A 27,292-nucleotide genomic window follows, 5' to 3' on the forward strand; every position below is an offset into this window, starting at 1 on the left:
TTCAATTTGTTAAAAGAAACTGAATAGAAAATAAATAGAAACTCTAGAAAATAAGAATAAAATCTCTAGACTCATATTCGAACAAGAATGAAGTTGATAATATCCAGAGGGGGGAAAGCTAAATCTGGTTGTAAAGTGACTTCAACATAATATTAGACTACTCAAGTACAAAGTGATCCAGTATAAAAAGTAGGCTGATAGGGGGAACTAACCTTAAAAGTGTCTGGACGTAACAAGTTAAAGTAAAATTGAATACCTTAAGGAAAGAACTCTAGTAGCCTAATCGAGGTACCCTCAAAAATGAGAACATTTTATCATATCATTTAATGTTGTCAACATAAAGCTTTTGTCACTTGTAGAGCCTGCTCACAGTGGGAAGAGTAACCAAAACCCTTCTTCGAGTAGAGTAGCCTATATGACACGGAAAAGTATGTATTACTCAAATAGGAGTAAAAGTCGTTTATGGTGACAGAATTATTCAGAGAGCTACATTTTTATGAAAAGGTTAGCCCACTGCCCTATCATAGCCACTTATTGTACCTACGAGTATATCATCTTTTTATTTTTGTTATTTTTTATTTTTGCTTTACCTGCACAGTGTGTTCGATTTAAGGCTATTTTAAATCTGCCTATTCTGTTGTTTTTCTAAATGTAACTGAGTACTACCAACCTCTGCCAATACCATAGCCTATTTCTATCTTTGAACCTATAGCAAATGTCTCTCCCAATGTGGAACTTAACAGTCGGCGTTGGTCTGGGCTACAAGGAGATCCCTTTCCCCCCGTTTTGCAGCCCGCGCCTCTCAGGTGAACCGCGGGTTAGACCTGGGTATGAGTGACAGCCCGGAGCCAAACAGCGCTGGTCTGGATGGCGTTCGCTCCTCCCACACGGGCCCTGGGCGGCCAATCATGTGTGTCCCGCAGATAGACCCCAGTGAGTCTCCGCGCGGCTCAGTCCCGCAGAGGAAAAGTCACGTTGGGTGGAACAGACAGCGAGTATCTGCTTACAGCTGCTGTCAGATATCTGATCACATTCGCATGGCGAGGAGGTAACCTGAGAGAGCGGGGAGGAGTGACTTTTACACCGAGGGTTCAACAAAAAAATGTCTTCCTCTTCTGCCGGAGTAGTCACAAGAGCAACTGACATCAAGAGAGAAAATGTGAAAGAAGCGGAAAGGTGCATCAGGCTTGAGGCGCTGGACGCGGCGGAGTTGTCCATGGAGCGCGCAACTTCCAACACGGACGCGGTGCGGGCAGAGCTGCTGGTAAGCGCTGCGTCCTCTCTGGCCTTTTCCCCGGAGCAAGTGGCATGTGTGTGTGAGGCACTGCAGCAGGGGGGCAATGTGGAGAGACTGGCCCGGTTCCTTTGGTCACTACCACAGAGTGACTTGCTCCACGGTAATGAGAGCATCCTCAAAGCCCAAGCCCTTGTCGCGTTCCACCAGGCGCGCTACCAGGAGCTCTATAGTATCTTGGAAAATCATGGCTTCAGCGCCAGTAACCACACCTTCCTGCAGGATCTGTGGTACAAGGCCCGCTACACCGAGGCCGAGAAGGCGCGGGGGAGACCCCTGGGTGCCGTGGACAAATATCGGATTCGAAGGAAATACCCTCTCCCCAGGACTATTTGGGACGGAGAGGAGACCGTGTACTGCTTCAAGGAGCGCTCCCGAAATGCGCTCAAGGATCTGTACAATCAGAACAGATACCCGTCTCCGGCCGAGAAGAGAAACCTGGCCAAGATCACTGGACTCTCCTTGACCCAAGTCAGCAACTGGTTCAAAAACAGGAGACAACGAGACAGGAACCCTTCCGAGGCTCAGTCTAAAAGGTGAGCGCACTCCTCAAACTTCTATTACAATACATTTATTGCGCGTAATTTAAAATTAATAATGTTCCAATTCCGAATTTCTGCGTAAAGTGACGCTGCTTTGTGTTCTATGGACACTTTACGCATTTCAGTGCGCGCGCCCGAGCATTCAATCGGTGTTTACAAAGTAGATGATTAGAACTCAAAACTCCTCTCTGTTCATCCCCAAGAAGGAAAATAAAAGACTACCTTAAGTCGTAAATAGTTCGGAGCATGCCTTTAATGTTTTGAAATATGAGGCTGTTGTCCTTCAGATCTGGTTTCAAGTGTGTAGGTGCTGGGAGCATGGAAACTATAGGCAACAGAATCACCACTGCTTTCGCACACGAATATGGGTCCAGTCATTATGCTATTCATTTTAACTGCACCGTTGACTATTACACAGTATTAACCAGCATTTCGCATTTTCGTCTTCAAATCAAAACGCTCCCATAAACCTGGGCTCAAACACACTTTCATGATGCTCTCACAAGAGAACAAAGCGTGCGCACCTGGTGGCGTCGCTGACCCTGTCTGTTCCTCAAACGCGCTTTGGAACTTTGATTTCAATTCGGACATTATTCAAACTATTTTAAGATATTTAACTCCGAGGAAGACTCCAGTAGTCAGCTATCTCACTGACCATTTGTTCTGTCGAGCCACCTGGGCTGGCATTTTGTCACAGCTGAATTTATTGCGCCAAATGGTTCCACGCTTGATGTTGGAGTATTGGTGTCAGGGGCGTTCTCCACATGGGGTAAGGGGATGGGGCATTCAGAACACACTGTAAAGGCCACTATAGCCATGGAAACAAATGTAACTCTCACACTGCATGGCACACAAATATGATTTAGGTATTTATTATACAAAAATACGTATTTGTTTATAACGCCCTAATTATCTATTCTTCACAGTGAGTCGGATGGAAACCACAGTACAGAGGATGAGTCCAGTAAGGGTCAGGACGAGCTGTCTCCTCGCCCACAGTCTAACTCCTCAGATGGGGTGATTACACATGGAAGCCTTCCCCTCCAGACCGGGGGCATGGACACTGGGATGGTCATCCAGCAGATTGGGGACCTTAAGGCCTCACCAGGTTCCACCAGTGGGGCTCTGTATAATGGGAGTTTGGTTAGCAGCAACAACTCCTTCCACAATGGTTCCACATATCTGCACTCATCAGGAAATATACTGTTCAATGGACTTAGCCTGGGCATTCAACCTCTGCCTTTCAGCCCTCTGCGGTCCTCTGGGGGGGTGCTTCTTGGGGGCACTGGAATGGACATGCACATGCAGACAGGCCAGGACAAAGCTGATGAGCCTGCTCTGCACTATGGCACATACACCGGCTGTGTAAATGGAACTGAAGTCAAGCTGGAGAGCATTCACAACATGGGCTCCCAAAATGGCCCGTCGACACTCTCTCTGGGGGGGTACAGCCTGGTGCCAGTGCCCAATGCAGTGACAGAGAGTGACGGCAGCACTCTCCTCAACAGTGATGTGGGTCTCTCTCCACTGCAGCTGTCTTCCTCCTCCACTGTGGCTCAAGGTACACCTGACAAATGCTTCCTCAAACTTTCCACACACTCTTCAAGATCACATGTTAAATTTACCAAAACAGAACATAACAGCACCCAGCCATGTCACTCTTCTCATCTGCTGCTTGGGGTTTTATTTGACAGCAGGGCCTCTGTATTGGTGTTGGAGTAGTCTGATACTCTATTATGTTGCTCGGGGTGCAGCTTCCCTATGGGGAGCTCTGTAGGAACAAAAGGAATCTCACAAAATAGGTGTTCACTCCCTGTCTGCGCTGGCCTGTCCCAGACCAAGCCACACACAGGAGTGGTGCTCTTTGAACCCTCCAGGGAAAAATGAGCCTTCTGAAGTCAGCATCACTCGTCATCACTGCACCTTATGTTCACAGCAGTTTCAGAACCAGGCCATTAGGCATTAACCACTGCTACTATGGCGTGGTTGATAGAGTACAGACTGCATGTGTCAACTAGGCCTATTATCCAGCAGGACAGTGAGATTAGGCTAGGCTCAGTGTAACCAGGTGAGTTTATTAGACTCACATTGTTTTTTTTCTGCGTTACAGCGTTAAAACAAAGAACATTCATCACAAGTTCAAATTTATTTTACATTATTTCTGTGTTCTATTGTATTTTTCTTGTTAAAAACCATACATTTATAAGCCACATAATTCTACATTCGCAGCAACCCTCTATTGATTGTTAATAGGAAATGAGATAATAGAGTGAATGTGAGCGGTCACTGAGGATTCCTAACGCCGTGCTTCTTTCGTCTGCAGCCTCTCTGAACAATGTGTCAGTGTCTTCATCCAGTGCTGAGATGACCCTGGCGTCCCTTCACCACGGCACAGTTCTCTACAGCATGGGCCCCGGCACTCACGGCCCCATCAAGAAGGAGCCTCTGGACAGCAACGTGTTCTCCTCATACCACCCTACTCTCCAGCTCGACCACGGCACACACATCAGCTACAGTGGCCCCGGCCCAGATGAGGGGCCCCATAGCCAGGGGCCCATCTCTACCTCAGAGGCCACTGTGGTACGCTCCTCCAGCTCCGAGCCTGAAGTTTACACCACTCTGACTGTGAGCACGCCTTTGACGGCGCACAACGAGCACCTCCAGTCCACGGAGTACCTCGGGGGCCATGAGGTCAGGGCCACACATCTGATCAGCTCAGGCAATTACATGAACTTGTCTGACAGTAAGTCGGAGGACTCAGGGGCAGTGAGTGAAATGGTGCGGGTCATGTGTGGGGACTCTGTGGAGGGGAAGGACCTGGCCAAACTCCAGACTGTGCAGATGGAGCAGGACATGGCCGACCTTTGACCTCACAGACATGGCCCACCCAGCTCTATATTTGCGTGAGAGTGTGTGCGTGTCAATTATTTTTTTTTTTTTCTCATTCTTATCTTATGAATGTTAAATTATTTGCAAATTTACAAACAATTACAATGCACTCTATACAAAGACAAGCCTTGTGTGTGGACCTTAGCATTTTAGTTAAACTAATGAAAATGCAGTGACATGTTGAACTCAAACATTGAAGTTGTTAGCTTCTACAATGGAATAAGCCTGTCTCTGTGTCCGAGCCACGGTTAAATGTACATTTTTATAGGCGACACCTGTTTCTTCCTGTTGAGTGGATGTGATGTGTAGGAACAGGTGCTGCAATGCTTTAGGTCATGTGACTGTCATGTTCCTTCAAACTGAATGTGTCATCTGCGTCAAACCAAAAAGGTCAGTTAGTCTTCACACAAGTTATATTCCCAAAAAGAGCTAAAGAGGGTTTGAAATAAGAAATGATGTGCCTTTCTGTTTCTTGGCATTTGCACTAAACACATGGCAAAGGCCAGAATATGTAGAGTATGTTTGGCGTTATGAATATAGTGAATGTCATACTCTGCTTCTTCAGGAAGGCAGGAGTCAAGTTCAACCTGACAAAAAACAAAACAGACAGAACACTTCAGTCATTTAGTTTGGAACTTATACTGTTATGTTTGTTAACTAAATCATGTGAATGTATTTTTCTAACCCTCCACGCTGCAATAAAACTTTATATTTATATAAAAACAAATTTATATAAATGTAATCTGTACAATTAGAAATTGTTTCGTAGATGTATGTTCCATTGAAATAATTTGTAAGATATTTTGTGTGAAAGTAGACTTAAGAAGTGGAGTGAGTGGCAGACGGCTGTGATCGGTCGCACATGCCTTGCAACCTGGACTTCATTAGCCTTCCTTCTCTCTTCCAGCCACTGTAATTCAAATAAACAGAAATGAGATTTCCAGAAGTACAGCTCTATTGGGTGGGGGGTCCAGCCCATTGGGTTTTCCCCATGAAGGCTGTACTCCTTATTTCTCTTAAATTTCATTTAGAACATGTGACATGCTGTCAGTCACACAGGCCCCTCCAAAACATTGTACAAACTCGAAAGGGGATACGTTTCCAGCCAGTGTACCTGTTGCTCAGACCAGACTAGAAAAAGCAGGAGCAAAGAGTGGATTAAAGACACACAGGCCTGTGTGTGTCTCTCTGATGCCCTAAATAAACAGAGGCTGTTTGTCTGTGCTCACCATGCAGCAGAGGAGGAATTGGAGAAACTTAGCGGGAACAGGGGAGGGGGCAGATAGAGTTACCTGTGCACAGGTGACCTGCTCGCTATGGGCAGTGGATTAGCTGATTGTCAGGTATCAGGTGACTCCTCCTGTAATATTGAAGAGGGTGAAAACAGCTTTGTTGGAGCCCAGAACAATATCCCATTGGCATCAGGAGCCTGCAGTGTGTGGCTCTCACGGGGAGGGGGCAGACCAACCCTGAACCTTTGTACTGCACCTAAAGAGAAACTGGAGTTCATTTCTATGAGAACAAAGACTCACTGACTTCACGGCTTCCTCCAGGCAAAATACCTGTACCAGCTCATATATTTTACCTCGACTATACATGAAATAAATATACTTTTAATTACAAAGTCAAACTCTGTTGGCAGAGTAGAACAGGTAAAGAACTCCCCCAGAAGTGTGGCCTTATTAAAGACATGACCTGTGCTCCCTCAAAGCTGACATTTAATGCAGCGCAGTGGATTGCAGGCCACATGTAACCTGAGCATGGAGCTTCAGTCCAACTAATGAGAGGTCGAAGGTCAGGACTCAGGACTGGACACTGCTGCTGCAACAGAACACATTCTTAGTTATAATTTCTGCCTACAGCCTAATATATCTGATAAAGTTACAACTATAAAAGCCTGAGGCAATATGTTTAGAACATTTAGGTTACTGCACATGACTACAACGAGGTTCGAAATCCATGCCTATGTTCTTATAAGAAGCAGCAGATTCAAATTTCGAGGGAAGAAAATTAAAGTAGGGAAATGTTTGCTCCATGAATCTGGTATGTAAAACTGGGAGTAATAATCCCAATTATAATAGTATCATATAATTATTAATGTTGATTATTCATATTATTCCATGCGCAGTAACGCTGTCATTCATCCCTGCAGCAGCTCCACTGCGTTCCCTTAGCCATGGCGCCCCCTCTCTGTGTGCATACAGTGCAGGTCTGAGTCGGCTCTGGACCAGTGGTTTATTTCTTTCGACTCCGGAGCACAAATTGTCTCCTAAAACAACTATCCAGAGTGGGCGTATCCGGCTGAAGAGTTAGTTGCGTGTGTACATCAGTGACTGAGGGCCCGGCCCCAGTGCACTTATGACAGGAAACTCTGTTAAGCTGATAATTGCAGCTCCGATTTCATTGAACTCACTCATGTCAACAGTTGTGTTGTGTTTAGAGAAAGCTGCGTTTCTTCACTGCCTCTCACCTCAGCCAATAAAAGCTCACTTTTAATCTGGAACACATGGGTACCGGCCTTCAAAACAGCTGACAAACACTCAGAGCACACAATTTAAATGTGACGATTTTCCTTAGTCTTTGAAGAGTTTGATTCAGATTTCAGTGGGATTTAACGTTAAAAAGACCGGGTCCCGTTGCGCTCGGCGCGGTGTGCGCAGGTTCTGGGACCACCTACAACAGTATCTATGGCCTAGTTCAAATTTGCCTAGGCCTACTCATGTTGGGCTTGTTGGAAATTAAAAACTTCATGCACTGCTACTGTATGTATTTCGTTCATCCACTGAGCGTGCAATGTTTGGCCAGTCTTTTTAAGAATCACAGTCAACTGTTTCCCGTTAAACGGCGAGCCCTATAACTATTCTTATTGTGATTTATTATGCTGTGGCTGAATGCGATTCGCCTATACATCTTATGTCCTAAATTAATATTGGTTTTGTGACAGCTGAGCAACGCACCTTTGGGCAAAGGAGGGTCCACATGTTGAAATAATCTTCCTACTGCCCCGGGGCTGCTGGGGTTAAAGGAGGCGCGCCGCAATGTGCTACAGATATTAGCGAAATCCGAGAGGTGCGCAACGAACAGCTCATTCTCACAGCCTCACACAAGCGGAGCACGGGCTGGAGACAGACCCACGGCCACTCGCTCACCGCAGGATTTGCATTTGAAATGTGTGCGTTTGATGCAGTCAACTTACAACTCCAGTTTGATTTATTTATTTTTTGTAAAAGGGACGTAAAAAAACACAATAGCAAATAGCAGTTACGGATTTCGAGTGTATAGGCCCAGGGTGAGCCCAATCAACCCAATAAGTAGCATTGTAAATAATAATAATAAAATAAAAGGTGCATAAAGGATAGGCATTTATAGGATAGGTTGGATGTGTATGGCATATATACAATATAGGCTAATTATCCTATAAAAAAAATAAACGCCAATTATGCTTAATTAGAGTCATACCAATTTACACAAAAGGGAGTAAAATATGGACCTACATTTTTGACCGTGACGCTGTGGCACAGTCTGTGTCCAGTGTCCACCACCAGCGCCTCTTCACGTGCTTTTAACGAGCTCCTTCGTTATAGGTCAAATCGCGCTCCTCAGCACACAGCGCGGAGCGGACTCTGGTTTCACTTTGGTGGAGATAAAGAAACGTGATCTGTCCCTCAAAACCAACAACTGCTCCACGGAGCATCACTGTCGCGCACAACTCATTTACTAATGGAGCGGTTTCGGGTTTCCGAGCCCGTTGCAGCCCTGGAGCCAGCGCGGTGCCCGTCTAATCCCTGAAACAGGCCTACGCGCGGACAGTAAACACGTGACCTCCAGTCCCCTAAAGAGATGGAGCGAGAAATTATGCGACAATATGTTGTTTATTGTACGCGCACGATTGTCTCTGTGTGTATGTACTAACGGGTTTATTTAAGACCGTTAGCGTTCATAAACTGATCGAATTATCTCACCTCGTAAAATAAAATAGCCTAATGAACGCTCGAGGGCACCGTGAGGCCTGGCGTTGATTAAGGACTGGGCGTCACAGGCCTGTCCTTGTACTTCTGGGCCTACGTACCTTAGAACGCAGGTTTTCAAATTCGCAAATCGCTTTCTTAGCCTAATGTCCACAAATGACCCGAGAAAGATATTATTGCACCCGGTCAACCAATCAGTACATCTGACATGAGGATTAATGACAAATATGAGGTGCCAGGCTAAGTAAAAAATAGACACCATAATAAACCTGTAGTTGCCTCAAATCAGTTTGGTAAAAGCATACACAGATGCAGAGCCTACATGTGGCCAATCCAGACTGATTGAACAACTGCCGACAACACTTGGTCTAAATGTGACATCAAAACAGACACTTGGACGCACAGGTTCACGCGGTGGACCACGACTGTGTCCTCAACACACACTGTTTACTTCATGCATGTTTGGCTGACGAACCACCAAATAGGCTCGAAAACACAAACACATTTTGAAACTTTGAATGTTGTTTATTAGCATTGTAGCCAAGGCTACTGATACTTCTGATCAATCAAAACAACCGAACACGAGTTTATAAAAAATAGCCTACACACCTTTTGTAAATGTAAAGTGTGACACTGTGGCAAGATAATTGCACTTGTAATTTTCATTTAACAAATTATTTTTGAAGCACAATTACTGGGTTATGTTTAGATGTTTTATAAAGAGTGTGGGCCACAATACTATACTACACCAAAAGCATAACAAGCTGACGTTGTGCTTCTTTTTCCATGAAAAACCATTGTGCGTAGGGTGAGTCTCGCTGAGAATGATTGTCAATACAATGCTATTCACATATTTTCCAGAGGTTACTTTAAATGATAAGTGTAGCCTATTTCTCATAGCTGTTTTTCATAGCTGTGCGCTGGGGGTGGATGTTGACTGGTGGCGGAGGGGAGAGCGCTCCTATTTCAGCCCCTGACGCACTGCCTCTGGGGAGGAAACGGAGCTGCACAAGTCTTGCGCTCTGCGGAACGGGGTAGTGGGCAGAACGGCGAGCCAATCACTGACAGCACAACGGCTTCAAGTCTGACATATCTGCAACAGGAACAAATTGTCCCAACAATCAACATCCCCGATCTGCCTCGCACCACAAGGGCCCACAGGCGACGGACCCTGACGCGTCAGGACCGGACAACAACTGCAAGACAGAATAGGAACTCAAAATGTCTATTCTGCCGTCCTTCGGCTTTACGCAGGAGCAAGTCGCATGTGTGTGTGAGGTACTGCAACAGGGAGGGAACCTGGAGCGGCTCGGACGCTTTCTGTGGTCTCTGCCGGCCTGCGACCATCTCCACAAAAATGAGTCTGTGCTCAAAGCCAAAGCCGTGGTCGCGTTCCACCGGGGCAACTTCCGTGAGCTTTACAAGATCCTAGAGAGCCATCAGTTCTCCCCACACAACCACCCCAAACTGCAGCAGCTCTGGCTTAAAGCGCACTACGTGGAGGCGGAAAAGCTGCGCGGACGGCCGCTGGGAGCGGTGGGCAAATACCGCGTGCGACGGAAATTCCCGCTGCCTCGGACCATCTGGGACGGAGAGGAGACAAGCTACTGCTTCAAAGAGAAGTCCCGGGGAGTGCTGAGGGAGTGGTACACGCACAATCCGTACCCGTCTCCCCGAGAGAAGCGCGAGCTGGCCGAAGCTACGGGGCTCACCACCACGCAGGTCAGCAATTGGTTCAAGAACCGGCGACAACGAGATCGGGCTGCGGAGGCCAAAGAGAGGTACGGCTGAGGGCGCACGCACAGCATAGCGCGATGTGATTTCAGACACGGATTTCCATGTGTTTACACAGTCTACCATGAGGAAAGGAAAGCAGTGTCCAGATACTATTAGAGTGCAATCTTGTAGAATAGAACAGATAGACCCAATATTAGGCTACAGCCTAGTCATGAATAATGAATAGCGCAAATGATAAACGTCAGCCGAAATAAACAACAAAAATCAAGGTAGCCTAAATATATAGCCTTCAGTTTATTTTTATTTATTTTTACAATAGGCTAGTCGTTGAGCTAGAAAAGGCTATAGAAATTAATTTAAAATAAGTAAAAAAAATAAACACAATAATAGTTGCCTCTAGTTTAATTATTTGACTATTGAGCTATTGCTATTACTATTGCTCATGTGCGCAGGGCGTGCAGGAGAAGCCAGAAATAAGCCTACACAGGCACAACCTATTGGCCTAGTATTCAGGCTAAACATCCAAATATAACAAAACAAAAATATAACCCCATCACTTGTAGTTTCTCAAAAATAATTAGGCTAAATCAACAAAACAAAACAAAAAATAACAGGCCTAGCACAAATCAATCAGCCAAATTGATGAGACCATTCAGCACAGATATTCTGCTTCATTTAGGCAGTTTTAGTATGTTGGTGATGCATGTTCATTCGTGATGAGTTATTTGACTAATAGGTTATCAATGTAAGGCTGTACTGTAAACTTTGTAAATTGCATAAAACGTTCCTATTTTAAATTTGGACTTCTTTGTTTTCAGAGAAAACAGCGAGAACAACGGCGCGGGCGGGAACAAGCAGAACCAGCTGTCGCCTCTGGATGGAGGAAAGTCGCTCATGTCCAGCTCCGAGGACGAGTTCTCACCGCCGCAAAGCCCGGAGCCCAATTCAGCGCTTCTTCTGCAGGGAAACATGTCCCATCCGAGCGCCTCTGCGTACCCTCTGTCCGGCCTGGGCGCCCCTCAGCCGGTGCACAGCATGCACGGACACGCGCACCAGCTACAGGACTCTTTGTTGGGACCTCTAACCTCAAGTCTTGTGGATCTAGGTTCTTAAAGGACGCACGGAGATCTAAGCAGTGGACTGAGAAGTGTATCAGATATGAGTATGTATGATTCAATATTGTAGCTACTTTAACCTATAGACTGTCTGTCGTTAAATTCGGCTATGAAACAGAACTCTTAACGCGCTTGAAAGGGTCATCCAAAACTTTTTCTTCAACGAAACACTTGGGGTATAGAACCCTTTTTGCTTATTTATGATATTTTGTTAAAGAACTTTATCAATTTTCAGCGATGGAAACTAAGGGGTTTTTCTTTAGAGTCAAGGTTAGTTTCCAATAAAACCAAAAGTCTAAATATGTGTCTGTGTAATTTGTACAAAATGTTACCAAATTATGCGTTCACATTAATTACGGTTTACATTTTGACCTCCAACCCATTGAGCGGTGAAGTCTTTCTCCAAGAACAGAGCTCGTTCTCCGAATGGTGGAAATAAAGAGTGACACAAAACACTGAGGGAAGGTCCAGGAAAAATCTAAGATTATTGAAAACCAACATAGCAAGCCACGAACCAAACTGGAATCCTGTTTAAACAAGGAAAAGAAAAGGCATAAAAGCAAAAATCTAAAACAACAACATGCTATGGTCAAAGGACAGTGCAAAGGAGACCCGCGCCCCAACCGTGCGCCCGGGCTCATGTCAGCCTAAACTGTTTTGAGCAGAGAGCACCGAGGATTTCCTCAGCCTAATCTGAACCAGTCGCAGTGTGCATTACGCGCTGATTACTGCGGAGATTGGAGGTCTAAAATGGAGGGCCTCAGTTTGAGGGCCCCGTGTGAGGACCCTCCCAGAGGCCCCTACACATGAAACCATCACGTTCTCAAAAAGGAGTCCATCATGAGCCTGTGTCTGTCCTCAGCAGACCTCTGCAAATCAGTGCCGTCTTGAAGAACACTCAACGAAACAGCTCAGTTTATGGCCCATAGGACCTTATCTTACCAATATTCCAGGACACGGCCATTTTTCTTTCCCAAGACTTGTGGATGCCTCCTGGTTGAACATAAACAGAGACATATAATGTTACTATAAACATACCTGGCTCACACACACAAAAAATGCTGTGAAAAAACCTTTATTAGTAAAATGAAAATGTTTCCCATAAACACTGAGCATGTACCCCACCAGCACAAAAGTCCACCAGGCCTCACCTCTGCCAGCCTCCAGCCAACTTTGACTCAGTGTGATCTGAATGTTGACATCTTTTTTGTGTGATTACATCACTATTGGCTCTCTCTGGGCTCTGGGTAGATGCATTTTCACAAATTAACAAACAGGTGAGCACAAAGCCTGTTAATCCAGCAGCAGCAGTAGCAGCAGCAGCAGCAGCAGCAGCAGCAGCAGCAGCCCAGCAGCAGCCCTGCAGCAGCCCAGCGTGGACACTGTGTTCACCGTACTGGGCTCTCAGGGTCACCTTGGAAATGTGACACTCGCTGCTCAATCCAACACGGAAATTCACTCTGGACTTTTAATGTAGCCACAATCCCCAGCTTCAAACGGGACTTCCAGAGTGGTGTCTCTGTGGCTTCACTGGGACACACTGTGAAGCTACGGACAAAAGGCAGAGGTACAGTCAGGCCCTGCTCAACAGCTGCTGAGGACAAACATACAGCGTCATCACAGAGCCTTTCATTTGGAGTAGACTGAAGTGGCACGGGCTCTAAATCAACAGCAGGAAGGTTCCTAATGTGTGCAAATAAACAGGCAGAGTAGCCCGCATGAGCCTCATACTGCACAGGTAGCTCTGTGCAGGCCAGGTATGTGTGTGCATGTGTGTGTATGGAGGAAACCGAGGGGACAAAAGGATCTTTTCAGGTCTGGGAGCCAGAGGCGGGGGCTGCAACACAGAGGAGGAGGGCACAAGGATTTTCTTACCAATGATGCATGGATCTGACAATGTTCTGGCCTCAGTGCCCACAGGCGTTTGTGGCTCACGTCTCTGTGGTCTTCTGAGGACACTAGACACTACACACACACACACACACACACACACACACACACACGCGCACACACGGACGCAGACAAACAAAACATGTTTTTTAATACACAGCACTTGGCCATATGAAGAAGCAAAATGCATATGATCTCTGATGCAAAATATGCAGGTCAACTACTGTCAGTGCAAATGTACCAGTATGTGTGAGCAGTGTTCATGGCCAAAAAACGTTAGGCTTGTTGACCACAGCAGAGATGATATTGTTAGATGCAATCCCAAAAAGCCCATACAACACCCCAAAACATTGTGTGCATGTGAGCCTTCCCTCCAAGGTGCAAAAGTGTGTTGACGGTCCAGCCCTGCCACGCACCCCTCACCTGTTCCAGTACCACCCATCATGCCCATGGGGCCTGACTGTTTTTTTATCTGCCCACACCTGAGTGAGCCTGTAACTGAGCTCCTCTGAGCCCCTTACCCCCAACCCCTCAATCACACGTACACACATAATCTACAGACGTCTGGGACAAAGAACCCGTCCTGGTTCCAGTCAGGAAATGAAAGTGGAAACTTGATCCAGTGTGTGCCAAATGTGTCTGTGAGTAGGGACAAAGCTGCAGAGAAATGCTGCTGGATCTTTTTCAGACAGAGACCCGGGTGGGGGAGCGGGGGCGGCCGAGTAGGGGCATCGCAGAAATAAAATCCTGCAAAAAGTTTCTTTCAAAAAATGACTCACAACGACTTCTGAAAAAAAGCCCTGCCAGTTTAAAGAGTACAAAGAGTTTCTTCAAGAGACACTGTTGTCTGTCCAGTCAAAACGATCATACATTAATCTGTAGCTTCTCTGCTTTTTCAGACCATCCAATTGATGCCAGATAGAAATAACAATAAATATGCATAAACAAAGACTTAGCAATGAGACCTTTCTCATTTCCTGAACCCTATAAATCACAGCCTACTAGACAGACTATCCTGTATATGACTATAATAGTTTTGCTGTTCTAAATTATTCATCACCCTATGAATGTGGTAAAATGACTAGTCTGAGGAAAGTGTGGAAAGAGCATTGGATGTGTCCAGTCTGGGAGTAACTTCTAGAGCATGAAGTGCTCCAGCTCCATATCCACATGCAATATATCCACACATGAAGCAAAATAAACTTCCTATTCCGGCCTGCACTGGGCCTCTCCTGAGAACACTCTCAGACTGCTCATTTACAGTCAGAGCTGCACTCAAGTGTGTCCAGTATGAAGGCAGCGTAGAATGACACACTTTTGATGTTTAACAACCACATCGGCAAAACAACACTCTGAGACTTGTTTGCCTAACCCCAGCCATTGGTTAATGGAGCAGGAGAAGGGTTGGTGTACTGCGGCAGTGTCAAAAGAGGCAGTGTCTAAGCAAGCTGGTGTTTTGTGAGATGCTGTAAGCATTTGGTAATATCCAAATAGTGGGATCTTTCAGAGATCTACACTCCTTTGGTGTGCGGACAGCTAGAAGCCCAGCTTAGCTCAGTTAGCATTTAGTCTGTCCCAGGGCGGGACTGTGCACAAGAGATTACTGACCCACATTTGTTTGTTCAACTATTTTTAAGGCTCTGTTGGTGCACATAAACAAACTCATGTTCCCTTGGTGTTTGGGCTCCAAGCTCAAAAGTGGTAAAAACATTTTGGTAAAATGTGTTGTTTTGAATCATTCAGTTATCCTAATTAACATTGACTGGACTAGTTTTTATTGATTAAATACATTTTCAGTGTATCCAAGGGTGATACTCAGCTACCCTAGAGTGATACTCTTCCTGATTCTGTCCAAATAAATGGGCAAGGATAAAATAATATTCTATAAAGTATATCATCATTGTCTACTCTATATTGACTATGTGAATTAATATTTTCTTGATCTTGTGGCATGAATGTCATAGACGTTAGTGAGTTAGAGACAGTGAGTCTGTGAGAGAAGAAGTGTTTTACTTCCAAACTAAAGGCTACACAGGCAAATTAGAACCCAGGGAGAACACACTCTATGGCACTTGTCATTATACAGGACATTTTTTATTTGGCGCCTGGCTCTCTTTTTGTCTCAACAACTCACTTTTCTTCATGCCTTTTAGTCCAAAAAATATTAATCAGTATATTTAGAAAAATCTTGTTGCCACAGTCAGTTATGTTCAAAGTAAAAGAGAAAAAGATTGAGTGCCCTGTGACCCGGCACCCTGGATGCTCAACTTCAACTTGGCAACAGCTGCAGAAACCAGAGAGTGTTTAAATATAGAGCGCCTTTTACACTTGTACCTTTAGCTCACTGCTGTCCTCTGATTCACACCATCACACCAGCAGAGGCTGAAGTGTGACCAGGAGTTCACCAACTCTACTATTTCACAATCATTTTCAAAGAAGTAGGAAAAACAAAACATGATTTGTATATGTTTTCGATATTTCCAAAATGAGTATATGTACATATTTATGCACGACTGCAAAACTCTTTCATTTGAACACGTTCCAGTGGTAAGTCATGGCTTAAGGGCACAGGTATTGTAGTTACAGGCAGACATTGGAAAAAGCTCAAATTGAGATGATTGGACACAGTGATGTAGCATTTTTGTGGAGGAGGAAAAGAGAATGAGAAAATGGGGGAGGGAAGAGAATGCTCTTAGGCTCTTTTTGAAAAAAGTGCATAGAAATTCTGGTGGTGTTGTCTTTTTTTAGACAATAGAATAATAATACTAAATAATAGTACTACCTTTATGTTGCTATGTGATAGAAGTTCTGATAAAGTAGAAAAGTATATTAGAAAGTCTGCAGAATTTATGACAACAATCACAAAAATGTCAAAAATGTCTTTCATTGTTGAGAAAGGTGTGAGGATAGAAAATAAAGGGTTTTCAAATCTTTGTTGGGGAAAAAGATTTTTTTTTTGAAAAAAGTCTTGTAGCCAAACATGATTTATAACTGTACGAAAATGAATTTTCATGAACAATTTGCCTGTGAAGGTTTGGACTTAAAGTGTATTTTTCTAAACATTTAAGTTGAAAAGCTTCCACTGAAAATGGTTAGGATTCAGGCTATTTGTGCCATCTAGTGGCCAAAGGGCAAGAAAAGCAATCCCAAAGGATTGAGAACGTATGAAGGCCTAGTCTGCTCACACTTGTGTAAACAGTGTAAACAAACACATTCTACATTTCTGGAATGAAAGCAAAGGTTCAATTGACAAATTAAGGTTGGCAACAGAATTGGTTGTGTTATCATGACATCACAATATTCTATAATCTATAGTTTAATCGGGACTGAGACAGGTGAGGTGGTCAAATTGCAGATTTGTTGGCCTGGTTTATGGTTCATAATTCTGTAATCACTTCTCCTATCCATATGAAACAAAAACTGGCAAAAAGTTAACGCTAGCCTTTGCAAGTGATGCCATTATTCAACTCCAGGGGTGTGATTGTTGTCATCTGAAAGGATTTTAAGACATGAGATGCTTGTAAAGCCAATCTTTTGCAATAAAAGGATTTTTTCAAAAGCAGTAAATCTCCCACAGAGTTATTAAGGCTCCTGCTCACAATATGAGATTATGACATCATCGAATTCCTGAACGTGAACACATAAACCCTTTAAAATGTTCTGTTAACAGTATGTTCAAAATGATTGTATGGAGGGAACAAGCAAAAAATGAAGTAGACCATAAAATCCGTGATTTACTCATCTGATCTAAATATTCATGGTCTTTATAGCAAAAACATTTTGAAAGTATCCGTTTACAAAACTGCAAAAGGGTTTGTTTTATAATAAAATATATAAAGAAGAATCTATGTAATTTTGGCATAAGATAACAGCTACTTAAAACCTGTTTAAAAGCCCCCAACAAAAGTATTTGACAATAATTGTTTATTTAATAGGCAGTTATTATATTAAAAAAAAGACTTTTAGATAGTCTTGTGAAGCAAACTAACATGATGACATAGCATGCTGTCATTGTAATCAATGATTTATGAAATAAAACCGTTTTTTTTTTAAACTGAATTGTGAGATTCTGAATAGTAGTAATAGAAATATCTATTTTTGCCTTTAATAAATTAAGTCTATAATCAGGCTATTGCAATTGTCCCTACTTCATCTTCGAATCTGATTCAAACCCATTAAGGGCAAATCACATCACCACTTCAGCCATAGCCGACAAGACCCGTATCAGGGCCGGCTCTTCCACCATAAGAACACACACGACCCCCGCACGACTCAACAGTCAAATCTTTTATAACCCTAGGGCTCCATCTAGTGGACTGCAACTACTATTCAAACGTTTCTACAACTATCGCCTTAACAAATGCTGCGTTGTGATACAGACATAAAATGAATGTTCAAGGGCTTATTAAAGGTGCGGTGGAGCTGTAAAATATGTTTAAATAAGTGGCCCTCTGTGAAAAACGTTTGGAGACCCCAGGTTTAGGGACAGCTGGAGAAGTATCACACGTAAAACCTTTAGAGCACTTTATCTTAAGAGACTCGGTGTAAATTTGAAATATAATACTATAAATAAATGAATACATAGAAAATATCATCACAACTAAGCTACTCATACAAAGCTGGGTTTAATTTGTTTTACTTAAACTCACAGACCTAAAAACAACCAACTCCACATTCATACAGATAGGAATGGCTTGTGTCAATTTTATTCATCTGGTTTATTGTTAATATCTCTGTAATCAAGCAAGACATAAAGTTCAACGACTTTGTCTTAAATAAACAATATTGAAATTGTTTTTTCACAATAGCGAAAAAAAGTGGTGCCATTATTCAGTCAACTCCAAAGACATGATGACGCTAAAAGGCCGTGAGAGTTGATCGTGAATTTAAGTGGGGGATATTGCTTTCAAAAACAGTAAATCTCGTTATATAGTTATACTGTATAGGCATAATAACATCATAATTATATAATGTGAACACAACCTATTAATAATATTATATGAGTAACACGTTATTAATATGTTTGATTGTATTAGTTTTCCTTTGAAATCTTGTGTTTTATTCATGTTGTTTACAGTATAACTGTATGTAAATGGTGCATTACCGCCGTCAGCTTGTCTCCATGGAGATGTTATTACTTTCCCTGGAATGTTCCACACCATAGCATTAAGCTTACATAGCTTGCAATTATTTAATTATGGGTGATTTTATATTTTTAAAAAACATCTTTATGGAGACAAGTAGGTGCAAGACCCTCCACCATGAAGTTTAAATAGCGCACTGTCACAAGGCCATGTTGTCATCGTGTGGAGTTATTATTTTGTGCATGCACAAAGTACACACCCCTGACTGCAGACGTTCACACCTCGTCGAAATCATCCAGTTTATTCAACTGTATTTGTACCTTTAAATGGCTGCAACCAATGATTATTCATTTATTTTACTTATCAGATCGGGACTATACAGTATGGTCAAATCATGACAATACTTTAATTACAAAAGAGGAAGCAGATGGAACTGCTCCTTACAGACCACATAAACACTTGTTTTGATGCCTTCTTCTCCATTGTGGTGTTTGTATTACAATCCATACAAAATAGACAGCAATTCTACATGAACTATGGGGTGTCATTGTCCCAAAGCTCCTGAGAGCTACACTGTATCTGTTTAAGTGGTCCTCATCCACAGATAATCTGCTCATATACCTATGTGGTACACCGTAAGGTCCCTCTGCTGGCAACAAGACTGTCAGCAATGTGATGGCAACAGATTAGCACATCAGTCACTAACATCTGAACGCTAGCAAATGTGACAGGTTCTGGCAATGAGATAAATGCAGAAATGTTTTATTTACTTTGTTTTTCAGCATAAATCACACAATAACTTTGTAGACACTAACTTGGATCTAAATCATCTAACAGTTCCCAGTAGAAACCCAGCCATCAGCAGAAAACATAGACTTTGGAATATGGCTCCTCAAAAAAAAACATTCTGCAGAAAAATGTGTTAGGGCGCCCGGATGTTTGTAGCCATTACTTCATCTGACTTTTTTGCTCTCGTGATAGGACTAATTATACGCCGATATTGTGAGAAACAAAGTATGTCATCAAACAAACCCTGCCTTAAAGCAAGAAACATGTAGGGCAAGTGTCAAAATAAATCATCTTGTTGTTTCTTAAGTTCTTTTTTAATTTACAGCACTCCATTCTCTCTGCCTTTTGGCCATATGCCATGGGTTGGTTCTAAGCAATTATAATGCTAAGCTAAAAAGAAAATCCACAAATTAATCATAAAAAGGTTTTGGTGGCCTTTGTATTTTCTCGCCTGATGTCTTTGTGAACTCTGTGTGTATTCTGTGTGACTGTCGATTCGTGCCGAGTGGCACAAGCTCATCTTTAGGTTTAACTTTGGGTTAAAAGTGTAGCTGGGTTATTCTCGAGAGATGTCTGATGACTTTGAGATTGACAAATATAATTGCTCTACACTAAAGGTAATAACCACAGAGGTGTAGTGAGCAGAGCACAGATGATCGATGCCATGATTAGACACCTCAGCAGTTGCTCAAAGGCCGGCAGGTGCAGGAGAAAGAACCTCTGCCACCAGATCAATGAAACCTCAAATTTGGCCCTATTCAACGTAACAAGTAAAATTTTGAAAACTATTTGTAAAATATGATCAATGGGCCAAGCTAAACATGAATGTCTATAGGCTAAGGAAAAGGGATGGCATTTTATTACTTTTGTTGTTCAAAAGACGGCTATTGACAGTCAAAGCTGTTGTAGTTACCTATACATACTTAAGGAAGTGGCCAGAAAAAAACATCTCCTTTTGTCTGAAGCTGAATGCGCACAAATCAATGCTCTCATAAGTGAGTGCATACCTTTGACAAGTCAATACTGTCGCTGAAAGAACATCTGGAGTCTGTGTCTGTTATGACATATGAGGGTCAAAAGATAGAAATGTGGATGAGCGTTATATCTGTGTAAAATGTCAAAAATAATGAATATATAATAGAACATTTATTATACATGACATGACCCACCTTGATAAACTACAGGGGAATTTATATGGTGTTTAAAAATATATATATTTTCAATCCAAAAGTCATAGTACGGTACATATATTATGGCACCATAGGTTGTATGCAGAAATGTCAGGACTGATAGTTCATACAAGAAATATGATTAAGTAAGTTATGATTAGTAGTACTGTGAAGAAGAGCGATTTGGTTCTCATTCAACATCGCCATACAACATACATTTTGTGATACTTCAGTATCACCGGGGAGTCAGTATTTCCGGGGAGATTATATGAAGGTAAAAAACTGTTGTATGGATGTTAGCCAAACAAAAACATTCTTTCCTCCATCGGGTTTATTTTGGTCATGTGGAAATAATTGTGGTTTCAGATGAAAATTATTAGAGGACATAATCCTTAAATCAACATTTTATATTTTATATTGGAGTACCTGATTTCATTCTGCTTATCATTCTCACCAATTTCTCATATCTTCACCGTGTGAAAGTTAAATTGAATCTACCACCAACATAATAAACCAGTAATAGAAACGGAAATACATGTTTAGTTGATTTAACCATGGAAAAGAATCTCAGAATCTCTATTGCAAGAGAGACCTGGCAATTAAGGTAAGCAATTAAGATTTCCTTTCGTGGGATTGCTGTCAATAGTCATGACACATAATAAAACATAAAATTGCAATGGGTCACCTCTCTAAAATGTTGACATAAAATTTGACATTGTGACAAGTTGCAATTCCTTAAAAAAACAACAACAAAACAATGACTCAGACTTCTTTGCTTTTTAGCTCTGAGCGGTGAGCACATGTTCCAAACACATATCACATTTACTGCTAATGCACTGTATCAGCATCATTAGCTCAGAGCGAGCGTGAAAACAGGTTACGGAACTGTCCATGGTGCTGAAACCGAAAAACACTCAACTTAACGAACAAGTTGAAAACTTGGTAATAAATTAAAAATGAATAATAAATGGTTTGTATGTTACCATAAGCGAACACCTTACTTTTTTTCAACCCAATTTAAATGTGAATATACTTTCAGTTTTTAAATTAAAATAAAAAAATATACAGTATGCTGATCCGGCCAGCAGGGGTCCTCTCTTACCCGTCCGCTGGTCCTTTCTTCACCATCACGGCAGTGTTGAGAAGCATTCAGAGACGAATTATAGCAGCACTAGAAACATGATTGTGGTATAGTCTTCTTTTTGCGAGTCATGTGTAGGAATACGCTACAGAAAAGCATAGCTTAAGTTACTGAAATGTGTGCACACAACAACGTTTGAATCGCCCCGGACCAATTTCCAAGGCCGGGGAACACTTTGGAAAGGCACTTTAGTAACCTGGATAATTCCGAGGCCTGTTCACAATGAACTGCTTTAGAATGAAAAACCTTGCTCTTTTTCTGTAATGCTATTGAATATTGAATTTAATATTGGCTGCAATCGTTCAAATCCGCATATTGGCCAGAACGTGGTTTACCTTGGATTAATGGGTAGTTGAATGAGGTAAAAATATATACTTTTAAACATTAAACAGAACAATACGGAGAACACGCTTTAATATTAAAGCCAATATTTACATTTGCAGGGATTAAACAAAAACAACCCTTTTAAATGTTAAACTATTTAATTAGATGCAAGAAAATTATGGTTGAAATAGTAACAAAATCTCTTGAAAACTACTGCAAAAAAGCCTAAATGTTTCTTATGAGGAGCTTATTTTCTGGTACTGTTGAAAAAAAAAAACTAAAAAAATGTCTGTATAGCGAAAGACAATACAAAAAATTAAATAGGCTATTTCCGGTCATATTTCTTCCAATTTGAATGTTTTTTTTAATTAAAAAGGAACACAAACAATATTAGAAAATTGAAAATAATATTTTGATTTTAAATTTCATACACATGATCCATCTGCGTCCGATACAAATGAACGTATAAACCTACGCATGTTCAAATGAAATAGCGTTTACTGGTTACAATTGTAAAGCAGATTTATAAAAACAAAAACACTGGACATGATGTCATGCTATAATTTGATGTTGGTTCTCAAGACGATTATCCAATTAGAAAGCAGAATAATCCATCCACAAATCTATGGGTTTCAGATCGACTAAAAATGGTCACTAAAGCCCAGCATCATGAATAGTGCAGCCGTTGAAGCTCCGTGGGGGAACTTAAATATGTATATCTGCTGGCAAAGGTACAGTTGTTATTTGTAGCATACCTTTTTAATTAAAAAACAACAACAACAACAACAAAAAACATAAAGGCGCAGGCTACATTTCCTTTAAGTGAAGGCCAGACACGCCAAATGTGTATTTTAGTAGTGTGCAGTGGACACAATTTCGTTTATAATTCACACCAAAAAATGTGGTAGGCTAAGGTTTATAATTGTTTGGAGACAACGTGGACTATTGCATGTTTGGACCCAAATGAAGTTGAAATGCTGGAATAACATAACCCATTGGACAGTAATCCTAAAACCAGCCTTATGTCTGCCTTCTTTGCTTCATCACATAAATAATCGGCTCGGTCAAACGGATATTTTTCACTTAAATATCGTTCCCGCTTGTGATATGCAATTAAGGAAACGTGATGCACTCTGTGTGCTAACGCTAACTAGCCGCGCACTCCAGCGCAGGCATTCAGACACAATGGAGACGGATCCATGTATAGTCAAGGCTACATGGCGCCCTTCAGCGCGTATCACAGCTACTAAAGAGTTCTGCTTACACATGCTAACAGCACTTATCTGACAACTCTTAACTTCTCTTTTGTCTGCGCACTCTTTTGACAAATACGATGTGGAAAACTCGCCTGTGTAATGAACAGAATGTCTCTATGAACAACAGCTTTGAGGATAGAGAGAAAAACAGAATGACGCGGTTACAGCCTGTTTGAAACTGCGAACACTGACATTTATGAAGTTACTGGGGCATGTGCGATACGCCTGTGAGCCTCGGAACAAGACAATGGCCGGGTAATGAATGCTGTTAATAGGCCGAGGCTGAGCGCATGACATGAGTCGGGTCTCCGTGGCGCAGACCTCCGCCTATACACGCTGACAGCCGGCTTTCACGGCACAAAACAGCGCGGGGGGCTCTTTGTTCGCGTGGGGATCCCAGACCCATCATTAGCGCTCATTACCGCTGACCAGTTTGACAACCTTATTGACTCCCGTCCCCTGTCGTCCTTGCTCTCAATAGAAACGGAAATATTCAGCCATTTTGTCCTCGCCAACTCAAAGAGGATCCTGCTCTTGTTCGGAAGGCTACACATTTAGCCTTTGTGCCGATGGGTCTAAAGGCTTTGTGCGCCTCCAGATACGCGCACTAATTGATGACAAATTAGAGGAAATCAGGTATCCCAATAGTCTACTCGCAAAAGTTAGACCTTAACCTTGTCTCTTGCTTTGCTTATTTAGTGCCAACGGTTTAAATCAGGCGGCTGCTGTTTGTTTTGACTCGAGCAGGTGCCACAATCCGACTTGTATCATGGGTGAAAAGGACACAAGGGTTAATCCCAGATTTTCGCCAACATGCATCACTAAATATAGAAAAAAAAGTTCACTTGAGCCGTTATTCACACATTGAACTGACGCAAATGCGTGAACAAACCTCGCGCTTCTCTGCTCAAAAACACAGGCCTATCACTGTAGGCTAAGTTTGTTTTGTGTGCGTTGTAAGGAACGCGTTTGGCACCATACATCAAACATCTAAAGCATGAACGTTAATCAATGAATGTTAGAGAATAATGGTATGCTTCTTCATGACACACGGGAGCGCTAACTAATTTCCACCATTTGGGGCCTTTGAGTGAGATCTGTTCGCAAATCATGCGGGTTAGTGCGCCGGCCTCTCGCTGACCTCTCGCTGTCAGCCCGTATTACAGACGCAGAAGATGCCGGCCAATTAGGCCTGGGCTCAACGTGTCAGTGCGGCATCACCAAACACGACATAGGCTACAAGATCTGCCCCACACGTAACAAACTCGCGACCGACACTCTTCAACAATGCTTTATTAAGTTATCATTTCTTAGACTCAAACACATTTGACTAAAGCGCGCATGCTCCACAGGTCACCTGTACAAGGTTGGCTAGTATTAAAAACAACCAAGCAAAGATCAAGGACAGAGCAGATCATCGTTTAAATAAACAAATAAACGTTATTTATAAAACTTTAAAAGAAAGTAAAAATATGTTCTTTTTCAACATGAAATACGCACGAGACACTGGTGAGGCGCACCTGCCTCCTTTCCCTTTTTACATTGACTCTGTCTGTGGCTTGTGGTCCGCTAGGCTCCAGTTCAGTCTGGTTCGGATCCACGTGTACAGTCAAAACAGGCAGTCTACTCCGGTTGACTCGGTCCCGTTAATATGAGGCACTAGTCTCCCGCAAAACCCGGCTTCTGGGCCGGTTGCTCAAATGTCACATTCGCTGTCGCTGGAGGTGATAGAGATGGCAGAGGCCGCGGCTTTACTGGACAGACTGGCCTCCGGGCTTGAGGCGGGACCCAGCCGGTCCACGGTGCCATCGTCATCCGCCAGAGAGCGGACAGAGCCGCCTGACAGGACCTGCTGCTGCAGCCTGGCCCAAACAAGGGACAGAAAACACCGTTAGGGTTCACACCACATTTTTGTTGAAAGTAGCTTAGGTTAAAGATATTTTTGTGTGTGGAGCAATGTTTAAATGGAGTCTGTTTTGGTTAAAAACAATCTCAAGTAGCCTATTGGCTGACAAGATAATAAACACTAGGCTACACGATAACAACAAGACAAATGCTGTGCATGCACGCAAACATTTGTGATACATATTTATTCTTTAAATATATTCAGAATTTAAAATATGATTAAAACATTTTAGGGTGTTAACCCTGTGATGAGCTGGCCCCTGTCTAGGGTGTACCCAGCCTTAGGCACAAAGTCACTGGGATAGGCTTGCGACCCCTAACGAGAGCAAACGGTAGAAAACGAATGAATAAAACATTTTGCAATAGCTGCAGACAGCTACCATATATATTCTAATCATTGTATTATTATTATTATTATTATATAATTATTGTACAGAAGGACATTATTGTTATTATAATTATTATTATAATATTTGATTTAAAAGGCAGTTTTTGCTTAATTATAAAAAAAAAAATAAACATGCAAGAAAAGGTGCTTAAAAATATTGCAGGAAGTTGAAACCAAGGAATAAGCTAACCAACTAAAATTAATATTAGCCTATTATTTGGTATAGAGTGGACAAAAGGAAAGAGACGAAGGAAAGAAAGAAAAACAGATTCATTTTCCTTTCAATGATATTTAAGGATGCTTTGTGTTTAACGCGGCTTTACTTGTGTGTGACGCACATATTTAATGTGAACATATTCCCGGCTTGTAGCTACTCTACCTGTTCTTGGCGGCCGCGGCTCGGTCCCGCTGTCGTCTGTTCTTGAACCAGTTGCCCACTTGCGTGGGTGTGAGTCCCGTAGCCTGGGCCAGTTCTCTCTTTTTGCTGGGGTTGGGATAAGGGTCCTGGAGGTACCATTCTCGGAGCAGGTGTCGTGTGCGCTCCTTGAAGCAGTGAGTCTTCTGCTCTCCGTCCCAGATCGTGCGTGGCAGGGGAAACTTCTTGCGCACGCGGTACTTGTCCACGGGCCCCAGCGGGCGGCCCCTCAGCTTTTCGGCCTCCTGATAGTGCGCCTCCAGCCACAGCGCTTGTAGCTTGCTGTGAGACTCTTTGGTGAACTTGTGGTTCTCCAGGATGTGGTAGAGCTCGCGGAAGTTGCCAGTGTGGAAGGCAACCACGGCGCGCGCACGTAAGACGGACTCGTTTTTGTTGAGGACTTCGCAGGCCGCGGGTGCTACGGGCAGAGACCAGAGGAAGCGACCCAGGCGCTCCACGTCGCCGCTCTCCTCCAGGGTCTCGCACACCCCGGCCACCTGCTGGGGGCTGAAGTTCAACATGGGCAACTGGAACATTCCTCTGCAGCTCCGTCGTGCTGAAGCTCTGCGCGGCAGCGCCACACACAAGGCGGTCACAAAGTCAGCGGCGAGAGAAGAGCACGGTGCCGTGACGAGGGGTGACTTTACCGCATCCTTGGGTTGCAGTCCTCGGCTGGCAACGGATGGACGGAGTGAGGTGTCGCGGTGGGCACAGATTAGAGGCTGATTAGAGCTGAGGCGAGCGGGATATTTTTTAAAGGAGAGAAAAAGACAGTCAGCCTCCAAAGAGCTCCTATTGGACTTGGCAGATTGGATGCGCGGTTGCCATGGATGCACGTCAATCACTGTCAAGTTTGTCCAATCCCACGTAAAGGAGAGTTTAGCGCCTCCCTTTGCTAAAATAATCTAAACATTTTGACCTTTTTACGTGGGAGCTGCGTCTTCTGTCGTTTCAGCCTTGTCTTGTTTCTTTGTGCGACGATCTGCAGCTAAGAGTGAACAGTAGCATGATCAGCTCAGTGCTTGTTTAGAGCCCTTCAAAGCGAAATGCGCACGTGCACGAACCCAGAGGTTTCAATTGGCAACTGTTTCTGTCCTGGACATACTCTAGTGTCATCAGCAGCACTAAACAAGATGTCCTCTATTTGTACGCTTCAAAAACACGGTGGTCCCACAGCCTTCAAAAGTCAACTGCCGGTGAGATCTGCTGCATCGGTAAAAGAGCTGTCAGTGCGGGCTTGACAATCACGAGTCACGACACTGGGGAGCAGTGAAACGCGCCAGGGCCTGCACGTATTTGCGTGATGTGCGCGTGGCCCTGCGCCGTGGTATCAAGCACAGTCCGTTTTGTGCGCGAGCTGATTTAGTAAATAAGAGGGCGGATAGA

General features: G+C 43.1%; 3 protein-coding genes across 3 annotated transcripts; 2 read left to right on the forward strand and 1 right to left on the reverse strand.

The window, feature by feature from the left end:
• Positions 1-937: 937 nt before the first annotated feature.
• Positions 938-5,483, forward strand: six4a (SIX homeobox 4a). The gene is made up of 3 exons (XM_072458342.1): positions 938-1,830; positions 2,763-3,397; positions 4,160-5,483. Exons 1-3 carry the CDS (start codon positions 1,103-1,105, stop codon positions 4,702-4,704), a joined length of 1,908 nt encoding a protein of 635 aa, XP_072314443.1. The 5' UTR covers positions 938-1,102; the 3' UTR covers positions 4,705-5,483.
• A 4,179-nt stretch (positions 5,484-9,662) lies between these two features.
• six1a (SIX homeobox 1a) lies at positions 9,663-11,845 on the forward strand. The gene is made up of 2 exons (XM_072458356.1): positions 9,663-10,474; positions 11,249-11,845. The coding sequence occupies exons 1-2, from the start codon at positions 9,915-9,917 to the stop codon at positions 11,541-11,543; spliced, it is 855 nt and encodes a 284-aa protein (XP_072314457.1). The 5' UTR covers positions 9,663-9,914; the 3' UTR covers positions 11,544-11,845.
• Positions 11,846-24,473: 12,628 nt separating this feature from the next.
• On the reverse strand, positions 24,474-27,028 carry six6a (SIX homeobox 6a). Its single transcript, XM_072458357.1, has 2 exons — positions 25,871-27,028; positions 24,474-25,060 (listed from the first exon to the last, which is right to left on the reverse strand). Exons 1-2 carry the CDS (start codon positions 26,440-26,442, stop codon positions 24,895-24,897), a joined length of 738 nt encoding a protein of 245 aa, XP_072314458.1. The 5' UTR covers positions 26,443-27,028; the 3' UTR covers positions 24,474-24,894.
• Between the last annotated feature and the right edge of the window lie 264 nt (positions 27,029-27,292).

This window comes from Eucyclogobius newberryi, unplaced genomic scaffold, assembly GCF_026437365.1.
Source record: "Eucyclogobius newberryi isolate DKJ021-1_F unplaced genomic scaffold, fEucNew1.0.hap1 SCAF_21, whole genome shotgun sequence".
Lineage (NCBI taxonomy): Eukaryota > Metazoa > Chordata > Actinopteri > Gobiiformes > Gobiidae > Eucyclogobius > Eucyclogobius newberryi.

What these genes read in the sequence shown, in the direction of transcription:
- six4a (XM_072458342.1), top strand. Translation starts at nt 1,103, where the DNA reads ATGTCTTCCTCTTCTGCCGGAGTAGTCACAAGAGCAACTGACATCAAG. An exon ending in TCCGAGGCTCAGTCTAAAAG is followed by an intron (nt 1,831 to 2,762) that starts GTGAGCGCACTC and finishes TATTCTTCACAG; the next exon opens with TGAGTCGGATGGAAACCACA. An exon ending in CTCCTCCACTGTGGCTCAAG is followed by an intron (nt 3,398 to 4,159) that starts GTACACCTGACA and finishes TTTCGTCTGCAG; the next exon opens with CCTCTCTGAACAATGTGTCA.
- six1a (XM_072458356.1), top strand. Translation starts at nt 9,915, where the DNA reads ATGTCTATTCTGCCGTCCTTCGGCTTTACGCAGGAGCAAGTCGCATGT. An exon ending in GCTGCGGAGGCCAAAGAGAG is followed by an intron (nt 10,475 to 11,248) that starts GTACGGCTGAGG and finishes CTTTGTTTTCAG; the next exon opens with AGAAAACAGCGAGAACAACG.
- six6a (XM_072458357.1), bottom strand. Translation starts at nt 26,442, where the DNA reads ATGTTCCAGTTGCCCATGTTGAACTTCAGCCCCCAGCAGGTGGCCGGG. An exon ending in GCCGCGGCCGCCAAGAACAG is followed by an intron (nt 25,061 to 25,870) that starts GTAGAGTAGCTA and finishes TGTTTGGGCCAG; the next exon opens with GCTGCAGCAGCAGGTCCTGT.